At 28.2% G+C, this 15,725-nt stretch overlaps 2 protein-coding genes across 2 annotated transcripts in view; both read left to right on the forward strand.

Annotated features, from left to right (window-relative positions):
- Positions 1 to 2,732, forward strand: part of LOC105617129 (protein THEM6) — a 17,749-nt gene extending 15,017 nt beyond the window's left edge. Inside the window, exons 3-4 of the mRNA XM_012198703.1 lie at positions 1,341 to 1,526; positions 2,619 to 2,732. Of these exons, the coding sequence (XP_012054093.1) occupies positions 1,341 to 1,526; positions 2,619 to 2,732 (300 nt within the window). The remainder of the gene's footprint in view (positions 1 to 1,340; positions 1,527 to 2,618) is intronic.
- Positions 2,733 to 5,438: 2,706 nt separating this feature from the next.
- On the forward strand, positions 5,439 to 8,121 carry LOC105617024 (protein THEM6). The gene is made up of 3 exons (XM_012198606.1): positions 5,439 to 5,583; positions 7,144 to 7,358; positions 7,434 to 8,121. Exons 1-3 carry the CDS (start codon positions 5,439 to 5,441, stop codon positions 7,731 to 7,733), a joined length of 660 nt encoding a protein of 219 aa, XP_012053996.1. The 3' UTR covers positions 7,734 to 8,121.
- The last annotated feature ends 7,604 nt before the right edge of the window (positions 8,122 to 15,725 follow it).

A 15,725-nucleotide genomic window follows, 5' to 3' on the forward strand; every position in this document is an offset into this window, starting at 1 on the left:
ATATATATATATATATATATATATATATATATATATATATATGTATATGTATATATGACATATAGGGTGTTTCAGAAAAAGTTGACCAAACTTTAAAAACATATCCATTCATTTTAAGGATGAAAAAAAGTCATGTAAATATAGGTTCGGAAATGCGTCTTTTCCAAGTTATAAATATTTTTTTTATTTTATACTTGTACCTATATTTTATTTTATACCAATATCTATATTTTATTTTATATTTATATCTATATTTTATTTTATACTTGTATCTATTTTTTATTTTATATCTATATTTTTATTAGAAATTGCTGGAAATGATTTCCTTCCGCATCGATGCATGCTTCGCATCGACGTCGCATGGATTGTTGAAGACGTTGAAAAATTCTCGGAGTATTTCGTATTTTTTCACACGCAGCGATAATACGATTTTAGAGTACTTCCACAATAGCAACAGGAGAATCTTAAGATCACCATAAATATAAACATCCAAAGGATTCAAATCTTCAAAGGATTAAAAAATATGAAATATATTCTGAGAATTTTTATATAAGTATAAAATAAAAAATAGATACAAGTATAAAATAAAATATAGATATAAATATAAAATAAAAAATATGTTTATAACTTGGAAAGGAAGCGTTTCTGAACCATATTTATATGACTTTTTCATTCTTACAATGAGTGAAATATGCTTTTAAAGTTTGGCCAACTATTTCTGAAACACTCTGTGTATGAAACATTTTTTCCTGAGTGTAAATCGTTTAAATAATATAATTCTCATTTTTTTAAATTGTGATATCCCCAGGTACTTCGGCGCCTTAGGGCTCAAGCCCCAAAAGCCGTATTACGGGCTAAGATTACTGTAGTAATGATTGTGTTCCGATTTAATTCTCGATTTAATTATTGATAGTTTAACACTCTAGTGCACAAAAATAATGTCTATTTTTGTGAAATGGAGATTTTATAATGCGAAGTTAAAAAATTGATGAATTCGAAAAATTCAAATTATATTAACTTTGTGAAAAAAATTGTTGTAGCTTATATCCAGACAACAAAATCGCAACATAAGATATCTTAAAGATGCCTTTAAGATATCTATTTTTCTTTTTAATCCTGAGACCTCTTTTGCATATCTTTAAGACATCTTATATCTCGTTTTTGTCTAATGTGTTTTGTCTGATGTGTTTTTTTTATCTGAATTTTTTATATGATTTGACCTTTTGTTTCTTTCTATATTAGAGAAAAAAAAAAGAAAAGATAAATCATGCAAGAAATTAAAAAGAATAGACCGATCAAATACGCAATCTTAAATAATGTAATTTTATTTTTTTTCTTAGATCATTTATTGGGATGAGAGGAGTTTTTTTATGGAGCATCGATTTATCACGCCGAGCGATGGTTTTATAAGGGCAATTGCGATTTGCAGGCAAAGACTTCTTAATTGTAGCGCCGATACTGTTATTGGCGCCTTACTAAATCGTAGGGTGAAGCAGAATGGAAATGTCGAAGCAGGTGTAATGCAGGTAAAAATTAATTGCGATTATATATTTGGAGAATGCTGCAAGAATTTTAAACAATTGCTGTTAAAATTGTTTATTACAATAGAAAACATATATGTTGATAATGATATAAAATAAATAAGAGCATAAATTATGTTATAATTTTTTTTATAGCATTACAAAATCGAAAATGTCTTTTTTTCAAAATTTGATTGAAGATTAAACATTTTGATTTAGATACTTTTGAGTTCTCTTTAGCAATATCAATACGAATTACATTATTAAGTTCCTCAGTCATTGAGATTAAGTCACTCATGGATTGACAGAACTGAAGTGATATTCAATTCAATAATTTATATAATAAATAACAAAGAAGCACTTCATGTCAAACCGGGCACTTTTGAAACATCATTTGTAATTTGTTTTCGAATTTGTTATATTCTACAGATAAAAATATGAAACATGTGTTTTGCGAAAAAAATTTGTTTTCGAATTTGTTATATTCTACAGATAAAAATATGAAACATGTGTTTTGCGAAAAAAATTTAAAATTTTTTTTGTGAAGTTATTCACGCTTGTAAGTTATCTAAATTCATAAAAAACATCGCTCATGCGAACATTCAAATTATTATATCATTGAAACCATTAGTACAAAAAAAATACAATTTTTTTTCTCAAAATACGTGTCTCATATTTTTATTTATAGAATATGTCAGCAAATTTAAGAAAAAATTAAAAATGATGTTTCGAAGGTGCCTGGTTTGACGTGGAATGCTTCCAAAGCTAAAATTAACTGCAAAATGATTTATTTCAATATATTAAGAATCATATCAAGAAACTTTGGATAAATTCAAATTTTTCAAAATTATAAATAATTTGAAAATAATTTGTCATCATTTTTTAACAAACACTTATTATGTGTTATAAGCTACTTACGTTTAATTATCTTTGAAAATCGGAATTTTTAGTATGTCTTTATAATAAAATAAATGATTAATAATACTTTACAAGCTTGATATTTCGTAATTGAGAATAAGAATAATTAATATAATAAATCGCAGCGAAAGATTATTTCTTCTTATCTCTTTAAGTTAAATGATATAATGTGTCATTTAGGTATCTCTTGTGCGACCAGAGATGCCACCCGAAGTGAGCAGGTGGATGGAAAGTAACGAAATATCATCAGCGATGTTGAGACAGGAACCGATAACGATAACGACGCGTTGCTGACAAACGGCCCCCGCGACGTCCTGCGGCGTTTTAGCACCGATATACACAACCACGACTGTGTAACAAGTGGAAAATGCGGAATGCAATCTTTATTCTTAATTACCCGGATGATGGATAGGGGAAATTCCGGAAAAACAAGACCGGTTAAATATTCTCGCTACTTGTGTGTTTAATTGTCTTTGAGAAGCGGAAGAAGTGAACTTAGCGCGGCCTTATGACAAAATAAATGATTAATAATGACCTACTATAAGCTTGGTATTCTGTAATCGAGGATAAAAATAATTAATATAATTACAATAAGTGATTATTTTTTCCTCTTTTTTATTGAAACATAGATTGATTAAATTCTTAGAAAAAGAAAATGATTATAAGTAAATTCTAAAAAAAATTGTTTTAACGAAAAATGTAATAATTTTTTGTTACTTTCGTATTTTATTATAATAATTATACAGCTTTGATAAAAAAATATTAGGCATCTACATTTTTTTATTTGGATTTCTTCTATCTATATTGTTACTTACTGGTTACTGATATTATATAATTTTAAAGGATACTTAAAACAAAAGATAATTTATAGCAATTGCCATAAAAATTAATTAAAATTAATTAAAAACAATTAAGCTCTAACTTTAAATAATGGTTATGATGCCTAATATTTTCGAATAAGGCTGTATAATATTTCCCAATTAACATTAAACATTCAGATAGATAGAAAGTTCGATTCGTATTCCCAATGTGCTGAATATATTCTACAGTAAAAATCGTAATATATAAATGTTGATGAAACATTTAGAATATTGTATGAATATAGCTTTATAAGGAATACACAGCTCTATAAGGAATACTTCGCCGACAGAGGATCGCGACAGAGAGCATTTACTTGTAAATACGAATTATCTTGGGAAAGTATATAAACACAGTATTTCGCTTGTAAAAAGTAATGCCCAAAATTGGTCTTCAAGCTAAAAGCATGAAACGCGTTCTTCATAATAAAATTTTGTTTAAAAAGTGAGTTAGGGACGACCGGAATTTCTAGAATAATGATGTATGTACAGCAGGTCACAGGTTGCAGGAAAGGTTGCAACCTTTCAAGCAACTTTTTTTTATGGATTTCGGAATACCTACTCACCAAGCGACTGATTCTAATTTGTGGATCCATGAATAGAACCAATTCGATCGGTTGTCTACATAAATGAAATTTTTAGTTGGTATTTAAATATTGTTTTTACATTTCGTAAATATTTCGAAATATTTCGGATATACTCTTGGAATGTTCTTTTTGGAATTTTAAGAGTTTTTTACGAATCTTTCATGGAATATTTAACATTCATATAGCTGGGATTATTTACTGAGCGTAAAAAATTAATGTAACATATTATGTTAAAATGTCGAAGTATTAATTGAAATTTGGCATATAGTGGACATTAAGAAAATTGTGTAACTGTACACATTTAATATTTTTACATTAATGTTATTTAATATTTTAATAAGAGAAGAATATCTCAAAATTAGAAGGTATATTTTTTCAGGAATGGTAAATAACGCGTTTCCATCTCTGGACTTTTTTATGTGCATTAATTTATCACTGAAATAAATGTTACTATTGTATATATAAATATAGAATATTTTCTTTTAACATGCTATTAGCAATTATGATTAAATATATGTTATATGTTACGCATTAAAATTTTTTTCTACATAACATTGATTGTGAATACGGCAGGGAAATAATATTAACATTAAATGCAACATACTAAATATTTACATTTTATTGTTGTAACAATGGATGCTTGTGTATTTAACTAGTATATTAGGTGCCTTCACACATTGAAAGAAATATATCTATTTATTAAACTATGAACACGTCATTTTGTAATAACTTTTTTTTCTGAAGAAGCTATGATATTTTACTTTGTTCTTTGCTTATACATAATGACTACAGACTTCATTTTGTAATTGATAGGATATGCGCATATGTAAGCTTAAATAATTCGCTGATTAACAAGGTCACTGACTTATTAACATTAATGGTAGTCCATTTTATTTCTCTATAGCTGTTAAATTCCTTTATTGTACCTTATGTTTAATTGTATAATTAAATGTGTAAATGTATAATTATGATAAAAATTAACAAAATTTTATAAAAAATAAAGGATTGTTAAATTTCACTTTTAATTTCTCAATTCGATTTTGATTATTTGAGATTTACGATTAATTAGTAAAATACGATATTAAAATTATAAGAGGAAAAATATATAAAAGATTTTCTCGTTTGTCAGAATTGACTTTACGTACATTAAAAGATATATTTAAAATTTCAAATAAACATAGGAAAAACAAATTAATATAATTATTTATACAAAGTGATTTATTTATACAAAGTGATTTGATATAATTTTTTAATATAACTTTTTTTTCAACATAATAAACACGACATTTATGCGTGAAATTCTACTACAACAAAAATCTGTGTATTTATTTACAAATTTCCAATTTGCAATTTTAATTTCAGCTATAATTTTTCATCAATCAGCATAATAGAATATTAAAGCATCTTTTTAACTGTGAAACCGGTTTTTCGCAGACCGCGGGCAAGTGACTCAGAGTCAGCAGTTTTTCATCGACTGTGAGAAAGTGTACATCGAGTCGAGGTTATTTTCGTGCAGTCGTTGAGATAGCGAGAGATACGCCGATAGAAAACTGACAATGTTGTGTTCTTGTTGCGTGGCGATGATCGCCATCCTCTACATTCTATTTGACGTAAATTACTTTATGAGAATTATTCTCACCATTATTTGGGGCAGATTTTTCGAGAAGAAGAAGAAACTCTTCGATACGACAACAGTTTATGGTAAATTCTTAGATCAATTATATCGTGCATTCAATAAATTGTCCTTATTTGTAAATTAATTTGCTTATATGAAATCTGTACAACGAATTAGTTTGTGTGCCTTATCAGATGAAGCATTTTAATTGCAAAGACTTTGAAAAGTGATAACATAAGTGAAAGAACAAAATATTGCGCAAGAAGAAATGACTATATTTGATGTTATCAATATAAGCATGACAGGAAGTAAAATTATGAAAAATGAAATAATTTTTAGTGTACATAAAGCGAGATAAAAGTCATGCAAAATCATAATATTGTTATTATATCTGCATCAAAAGTTGAAAATAAAACTTACATTTTTAGATATTTTACATGTCTTGAAGCACAAAATTTTGTATATATATCTTTATTGCAACATATCTAAAAATGCAAGTTTTATTTTGCAGTAAAAATATATACAAAATTTTGTACATATTTTTATTGCAAAATATCTAAAAATTTTATTCTCAGCCTTTTGATGCAGATTTTAACATTTGATACGTATGCAATTTTGTTCGACAAATATAAGTTCATAATATGCATACATGCATACATGTTTATTATAATTGGTGCACTTTCTTATGATATTGATGTATAATGTTTTTATGTTTTATTTAGCTGCATTATCATGTGAACGTATTTACATTATGTAGATCGGCAAATAATTGTATAGAATGGTGCCGCAATACATCGTATTTCTTCACTCTGTAGAACATCGTATTTATTTTTAGAAAGACTTTTAAGTTATACTTTTAAGTTAAGTTATAGACTTTTAGAGTTATATATACATAGATTTATGTTTCTTGATAATTGTTTAAACTTCATGACTTTTTTATGAAACTTCTTTCCTCTGGAGATAATTTTTTGTAGAAGTTTTCATAATTCTTTAGAATGTTTTTAAATACAAATTTTAGAATGTTTGTACAATTCTCTATTTAAAAAAAATTTCTTAAGTTTTTTATACGGACGTTTTTCAAAATTGCTGAAAGTCTACGTCTTTCCTATATAATTCTTTATAAAATAAATTCTGAAAGAGATTGTATAAGATTTCCAACATTTCTCCTTCTATAATTTTTCTAAAAGTTTATAAAATCTGAAGAAATTTGAGGTATTTTTCTTTCAGAGATCTGCATAAAATATGAAAAATTTTTAAGAATGTTATGAAAATTTTTACTGAAGATAAAATTTATTTAAGATAGATAAATGTGATTAATTATTAAAAATAGAAATATTCAAACGATAAATACTTATACAAGATATAGACATATGTATATAAGTATAGTATACAATATTTCATCAGGAAAAAATATTTCATATACACATAATTATATAAAATTATACATATAAGATTATATATAATTATATAAAAAATTGACATATTTTTTATATACAATTATATAATATAAAATATGTCCATATAGTATATAATATAACATTTTTTCCCAGGGGAATCAAACCCTGAAGTTCTTTGATTATAAGAAAATTTAATCTGCTCTGTCATGATAGTAATAAATAATAGCAAATGGATTTCTGTTGTTTTAGGAATTTGCACCACTCAGGATGTTGACTTGGTCTTGAAGCACATGAATAACGCGCGATATTTACGTGAGTTGGATTTTGCGCGTTTTTATTTCTATGACAGATTAGGAATTTACGGCGTTATCTCAAAAAGAGGCGGCATTGCTGTTCAAGGCGCATCCACTATACGATATCGCCGTGCGATTCCTATCTTTACACCATACAAGGTCACGACGAAGGTACGATCAATACATTTTGCTTCTTCTTTTTCTTTTTCGGTTTTGTGATAATCAATCCAATTTGCATTATTGCAGCTCATTTATTGGGAAGATAAACACTTTTATATAGAAAACCAGTTTATCAGCCTCACGGACAATTTTATTCGCGCCATTGCATTAAGCAGACAAACTGTAACTGGATTAAAGATTCCGGTAGAGGAAATAATTGCCGACATCGAACCGGAAATACGTAGGCCGGAGCCTACCAAAGAACTTCAATTATGGCTGGAGTCTATGGAAGAATCGTCTCAAAGTTTGAAAAAACAAAATAAGAAAATGTTTTTTTTTTTAATGTGTTTGTGTTTGATAAGTTACATTTATTTAATTTTTTGTTAGATCGGTTTTTATTTTATGGTTGATTCTTTGTTATGTTATTATAACACATAATTTTATATAGTCTTACATGAATGTATTGTTCTATCGTTAGTTTTATAAGTAATTTAATTTTTGTGATATAATATTGTTTTTAAAGCTTTTTAATCGAAACATTATTTTTAAATTCGAAATTACATCATTATATCATTATATATTGCATTACATATCTTGGCATTAATTGTAGTACAGTGTCGAGTAAAACTTAATTTAGATTTATATATTATTAAAAGATATTTCTTTTATTATTTTACAATTAGTAAAAACTAAATTTTTATAATTAGTAAATGTGACTAAAAATATTATTTTTTATTATTGCAATATTTATAATCTTAATAAATACAACAATTTGCGTAACTAAGGTATTTCATGATTAATGTAGAAATGTCCCAAGTTACACATGAAGTTTTAAAAGGTCTGCGATAACATTGGCTCAGTTTAAACCGCAATATTTTTGTCTATGATCAGTTACTGCCAAACATCATTATGATATTGTGGCAAAGTTGTACAACAGCAAAAATGGATAACAATTTTAGGTTTTAAAGATGATGTCGCAGCCATTCAATTGCATAACTATTTTACTGTAAAGAGGTCATAGTTATATTACAACAATGATCTGAAAAAAATAAACAAATTAATAAATGTTTTCATACGTAAATTAATATTTAATAAAAGTTTAAGTTTTAATTTAAAAATTACTTAAAAATATTTAAAAATACAATAAAAAAATAATTTTTTTTCAACTGGAATTAACTTGTAATATTCGAAATTTTTGTCTTATTAAAATTAGATCAAATTTAAAGATTAAATTAATCATTATAACTTATTACTATTTAACGTACATAACTACACATAACTACGATATGTACAATGTGATTAATTATATGTACCTTATAAATTGTATAATTATAAGTATACAATTTATAAGATACATATAATTAATTATTATAATTTAATTTATTACAATTTATAACGTACATATAATTATACTTAATGTGGATGCAAATTCATTAGTACGCTGATTACAGAACTATACAGATCCTTAAGTAATAATTTTAGAGCCGCTTAAATGAACACATGGATCCGCTTGAACATTGCTGATACATGCCAAATTTAATCTAAAACTGATAGTTTATTTTACCATTTGCTGTGACGTACATGCTAGATTACAGCTATTTTGACTGTAAAGTTATCAGATATGTACTTTTACAAGCAAAAGATGACTTTTTAAGGAGCTATTACAGTGACTGTACAACTATCAATACAGCCAAAATAGCTGTGGCTGCATTTTTTTATTTTTTTATTAGCTGTCATATTGATTGTATAACTATTAATACAGCTAACATAGCTGTAGCTGCTAAAATAATTATAATTATACGCAAAAAAAGGATTTAATAATATCAGCTAAATATCAATTACTGGTTCAAACTTTGCTGTTATTGATAAAAGTTGACTATTGAAGAAACATTTGCTGCCGACATCCAACTTTATTAGTTAAAATTAAAAGCATGCTTAACATGAGTGGCTAAGTAAGCAGTTATTCTCTTAGCCGCGTAATCGAATATTCCATTCGCAATTGTTTCCGGGACGCTGTCGGTTATCATTTTATTCTAGCAGAGAATATCTTTCATTGCAGCACCTAAATTTTAGCAATTAATAAATTGAGCTTTGGCAGCAACGACATTAACTAATTCTATTATTAGGACACATTTTAACTCTGTCACAGCTCTATCTTAGCTGCGTTGACTAATTCTTTTTCTGCTAAGATTAACAGAATGTTACACTAATCATATTTTTGTTGTTGCAGCGAGTATATTAGCGAGTATATTAGATCGTGTTACTTGGGATTTTGTTTCACGCTTAAATAATAAAGTTCTTAATTTTGTTATATTGCTGATAAAACGTTTATAATATTCTAATGTTTGGCCATTAAATTGTTATTTAAATAATCTATCTCTAATCGCATTTATTATTCAAGACTTCGTCAACAATTCATTTCAATTTTACATTTATTATAAAACATCTCGTCTATTTCCTTTATTTTTGTAATTACGGATCTTAACGGATAATTCATCTTGTCATCTGTATCACAAACCGTCAGATGGCGATCCTGGTACCAGCTTGGAAGAACGGAGAACGGATGTTGCTGCAGACTGGTACCGCGCAGTCGATCCGCGAACTCGAAAGCTGCCGCGAAGCTACGCGAATCGACCTTTGACAGCGCTTTCCATGAACTTTTGTGAGCCACTTGTGGTGGCGAAAAGTTCGCGACGGCTCTCTACAGAGAACAATACGAATGATCATCTTTATTTCATCTGTGAGTGATCAGTGTACTATGTTCTGAAAACTTGCATGTTTGATGGAACATCTGCTTTTCTCATATCGTTTTAAATTTCCGCTTTTTAAATGCCATATTTTCGTAAACTTTATGTTTTCAGAAGATCTTTATCGTTTAAGATTTTCTCATATACCAATGCAAATTTGATTTAAATAAATACGGATAATTAAAAATGATTCTGCGATGATGTCAGGATTAAAAAGTTAGAAGAAATAGTGAATAAAAGTTGGCAGTAAATGTGCTCACAGAGAAGATATACTCTAAGCTCTAAAGATTTCAAGTCATAATAATTTACCGGGTTTTTATATTGAAATAATAATACATTATTAAACTTTGTATATAAAAAGAATAAATTTGTTAAAAAAGTTTAAAAAATTTAGCTAATTTCAAAATAATTTTGTTAGAAAAAATAATTATATACTAATATAAGGCATTCAAGCCTCTTAAAATGTCAAACTTTTTTGCAGCATTATTCATCATATTTTAACATTTTACAGATTTTAGTATATTTAATAATTTAACAAAATTCTTTTTTTTTAAATCTGTATCTAGTTAAATTTTTTAATTATTTAGCAAAATCATTCTTTATTTCTTTCCGTGTAGTATATTCCGTCATGATAGCGACAACCAGATTTTCAAATATAAAGTTCGCTTAATAAAGCGAATGTAATTCACTTGTCTCTTGATCGGCAAAATGAAATATTTCACGGATTCAGCATATAAACGTATTTATGCTTACAAACACACAATCTGGATATGATTGGCATCGCATTCGCGAACGAATTGACGATAACTGTGTGGTGCGTAAATGCACACACGAATAAAATTACGCGATTACATCACAAGAAATGTTGCATACATAGATTAGATAATGTTCAGACATTCTATTACTAATATCATCGACAATGACGTTTTTTTTTACATTTCAATGAAAATAGAATCACAAATGTGCAACTTTTTCTCTATATTTCATTCTTCTCTCATAGTAAACGAGTATTTGAAACCGACAGATGTTCAGCAGATTGTACTATGAATTCTTTGACCTAATTGGGACTACTTAATTTTTTTTTTGTTAAAATATCGAAGCATCTTTCATCTCTAATTAACGATTAAATAAAAAGATTTTAGAGAGAAAATAGACAAAAAATTATATTTTTTAAATTAATTTGAGAAATTTGTTTTTAATATATAGTTTTATTTTTAATTTTAATATAATTATAAATACAATAATGAAAAAATACACAATAATAAAATTCGAAAAACTTGAAAAACGGTTTTTGTAATCTTTGCGAAAAAAATCTTTTAGATTATAAAAGTTTTGGAAATTTTATTTGGGTGAATACAGAAAGTGATTAGTAATTCTAAACAGATACGAGATATTTTCTAATATATATTTTTAAATCTATATTTATATATATATTTTTTAAATTTAATATATATTATAATGTACAAAGCATATGATTGTGCATGAATTAGAACTATTTTGAAATATTACTATTGAAGGTCACATTTGAATGTGTCTCCTCTCCGTTGCTTTATCATGTTAAAAGATGATCACGTTAGTAGTCGGATTAATATTGTCGTGTGTCTCTCATGGCCTTATCAGTCTCGACAAGATGATTTAGACCTCGACGAAAAGAATTAATGTTTTCAGCGAATTGTCTCGAAATGACGACCGCGACTATTATGCGAGTTTACTGACGTACGTGACTCTTTATGATATTTTATGCAAAAATTACTTAAATTAGACAATTTATCTACGACAATAATTGAATGCGATACTTCACAGTGGTTACAAGAATGGGATTCATTTCCTTCATTCGACACAATGGAGAGAAAGTTTTATTGTCTTACAATTTTCTCTATCTAAAAAAATTGGGACATCGCTTTCTTTTACCAGTTTTCTATTTTAAATCGCAAGCATTTTTCCGGCCATGTTTAAGCCAGAAAATATGCTGATAACAGACGCGGTTATCCCGAGTGCCAGGAAATCGATCGTGCGAACAGGTCACTTGTCGATTTCTCTTCCCATGCGCCAACATTTAATAGAACAATGAATAGGTGCTTTCCTTGCGAAGATATCATTTCTTCTCGGTTTATTGCTTTTCCTCATACATTGTTGAGAAAATGTATGCATTCCAATCTTAAATTGCTCTAACAATTTTATAATACCATCTGCTCGCTTTCTATTAATCATCACATCATAACACGTTTATCATAACACGTTGAAAATTATCAATCGTGAAATAAAACTTGGATTTTCGAATGAATGTTTGAAATTATAAATTTGAAATTATAATTTTTGAGCACAAAATTGCGACTTCTATTCATTTGAAAACATCTTATTCGATCCTTAAGTCCTTAAGTATAAACCCATCTGCAATGTGATTATTTTCAATATTGTAATAACTTTCAATAAAAATTTAAATAACATTGTATAATGATCTTTTAATATTTTATTTTTCTTAGATGTAAAAATTTGTATATTAATGAGTGTTATTTGTAGTGCACTAAATTATTTATTAAATATATATAGAATTTAAGTAAAACTTTGTATTGTATCTTTTTTTAATAATTTATTAATTTTTAATTATGAAAAATATATGTAATTGTATGTAATATATGTATTTTCTAAAGTGCATATATTTGTATTTTTTATAGTATATTTAGGAGAATATTATTTTTAAAAAAGAACAACATGCAAACGCTCGAAGCACGACGCAAGAATTTCAATGACGGATTTGTGGTCAAAATAAGGCTTTCCTAATACCGTGTTTAAAAAGCTGATCACGTATGTGTGAGAAGGGTCGAGAAGAATGACTGAATTCGTATGTACGCGGCTTTGTATGACAAAGGATACGCATGCCTCGACATATCATCTTACGATTAGCGATTATTTATCATACGTAATACTTTGCAGTAATCTTTATGTAATCGTGATTCTTTTATTCGTCGATTGCAGCAGGAAATTAAAGATCGTCGTAATAAGTATGATACTATATAGCTCACTTCATTGCACGAGAACTCTCTTCAACGAGCTCGTTACGTCCGATATTCTTCCCGCTCTAATATGACATAATTATAGTTTTTGCAAATCACATTCCCAACATGTAACCATTCTAACTTATGCAACTATTTTATACAAAATAACTAATGAATCCTAATAATGTATATTATATATTATGTGTTATAATTAATGTAATATAAAGATAAAATAATAATATGTGTAAAGTTAAAATGAAATAGTTTAAAAGTTTTGACTGTTTTATCAATTTATACGGTTTTGCTGAAGTATTTAGAAATTTAGCTAGATACAAATACCTAAAAATAATTTTGTTAAACTATCAAAATTGTACGCTTAAGCATAATAAGTAATACTGCAAAAAATGTTGACATTCTAGCAACTAGAATGTCTTAAGTAATTATATATATTGATGATCTAACAAAATTATTTTCGCATCTGTGTGTACCTAACTAAATCATTTGTTACTGCAATAGTCTAGTAAAGTTTGCATTTCAAGACCGAAAAATCATTTCGGCGCGCACTTTAAAGGACATACGTATAATAGTATATAAATTGACAAAGCATTATATAAGCATTTAAGATTCAGCTAGTTTAAGGCATTGATTTCTATAGGCTGTGTTCTCACGTATATGACTCTATAAGATGTTATATTGTTCAAATCATTTGTCTAGCTAAATTTTTGGATCCTTTAGCAAAACTTTTTTTCTCTGTGTAGCAATTTGGAAATACTTTTGACGGAAACAAAGGATTAATATGTAAAACTGCCAATTACAGCTTAGCGAGATACTTTTGACAAAAAAGAACAATTGTGCATTCTGTACACATATGCGACTACCGGAAGATTGATAACGGAAGATTGATATGTAACGTGAGATACGCGTGCGAATTTCTTTTCTCTCGATTACATCATGTGGGAAGATGAGCGTGTAGGATGCGTCAACGCAATCGTATGGCACATAAAATGGTGAAAGAGACGGCCAGGCCCCGCAGAGAGAGAAACGGGCCGTATTACTTTTACATTTAGGCACCATGTTCATACGCGTTTCACGCGATGACGACGGGTGTCGGCGAGTGGGGAGTGATCATAGATGATCACAAATTGTCCGCAATTGGCAGGAAGTCGAGGCAGGGGGACCATTTGTGCGCCCCTTCGCACTCTAAATGTACATTATTTTCGCGCAGTCTTCCATTTCGTCCGTGAAAATTGATCTCGGTGTTGATTAATCTCTGCATACAACATATGCACACATGCATCTCTTCAAACATTTTTTAATTGTATTTAAAGAAAATAATAATTAATGCTTGGAACAATTAATTCTTTTAAATTGATCTCTTTTAATGCAAATTAAAACATCTCTTTTTTTTCTTTTAAATAATTATAAGATAATAATAATAAATTAAATTGCTTATGTGAATAACATAGAAGGAATAATTTTGCTAAAGTATGTGTAAAAATTTAATCTTTACAGATCTAAAAATTATTTTGTATGATCATCAAAATAATTATCTATGATGCTCAAGCTGATTGTTAGAATGTCAAAACTTTTTGCATCATTGCTTATTATGTTTGAGCGTCCTATATAATTATTTTGTTAGTTTAACTAATACTTATTATACTATCTGTATTTAGATACTTCGGTAAATCTTTAGATGTTTCATTAAAATTGTTCTTTTCATGGATAAATTGAGGAGCGCTAAATACAGTTGAGACTAAATCTTGGTGTTTAATGTGAATTATATACATTAAATGTTGTGTCAATTATTAAATACTCTTTTCTTTCTACTTTACTTACATACTTTTTTTTCTTCAAAATAAAAAAAAGGCTGAGCTCTTTATGTTTTGAAGTACTTTGTACAATGTCAACATAAAATATTATAACGATAAAGCAACTTGATGTCATACGGATATTGGAATTTTTATGATAATGTAACAAGCCACTTCAGATAAAAATAAGAGCACACACATCGAAGTGTATAAATAAAACTCATACTGAAACGCACGGTGGGGATTTTCTTTCTTCCGCACCTTCCAGTATGCGCTATAAATGTCACCGTGTTCTTAACGCGTGATGCCGCCGAGGGCTGGAAAAGACGTGACCGCAGCAAGGTGAAGTCCTCAAGTCTTTTACGAGTTAAATACACATCAGCGATCGAACATTCTATTTTTTCATCAAATCTACGTCCCTTCCGTTCGCTTTATTCGCTCGCGCTGTTTTTCCTCGCGCGTTCTTATTTAACGGGAGGTCGTCCACGACAAGTGGCACGAATATAACACAGCGGGTGGAGTTCTGCGTGAGAGCGTGCGTAACTCTTGATAAGGCGAATCAATATTATTCAATTCTGATAACGGTCTTCATTGCGACAAGTAGGGAGAGAACGCATTAATCAAGCAATGAGCTGATAAGAGATTTTCCGTTGACTTGCGAATGCTTTAGCATAGTACCTGTGTCTACGTTTTTTTCGTTAAAAAGTGTCGACAGCACAGATCACTGCGTTAGACAGAACTTTCCAAATAATAACAAAAATAAAATAATCGTATACACTTGCACACCGGCGCAATTAATACGAATAATTTTCCAATATCTTTGGAAAA

Source organism: Atta cephalotes (genome assembly GCF_000143395.1).
Source record: "Atta cephalotes unplaced genomic scaffold scaffold00011, whole genome shotgun sequence".
In the NCBI taxonomy this organism is placed as follows: Eukaryota; Metazoa; Arthropoda; class Insecta; order Hymenoptera; family Formicidae; genus Atta; species Atta cephalotes.

Excerpts from the sequence above, each read along its gene's own strand:
- LOC105617024 (XM_012198606.1), top strand. The coding sequence starts at position 5,439 with ATGTTGTGTTCTTGTTGCGTGGCGATGATCGCCATCCTCTACATTCTA. Across the intron at positions 5,584-7,143 it reads CGATACGACAACAGTTTATG|GAATTTGCACCACTCAGGAT; the intron begins GTAAATTCTTAG and ends CTGTTGTTTTAG. Across the intron at positions 7,359-7,433 it reads CATACAAGGTCACGACGAAG|CTCATTTATTGGGAAGATAA; the intron begins GTACGATCAATA and ends GCATTATTGCAG.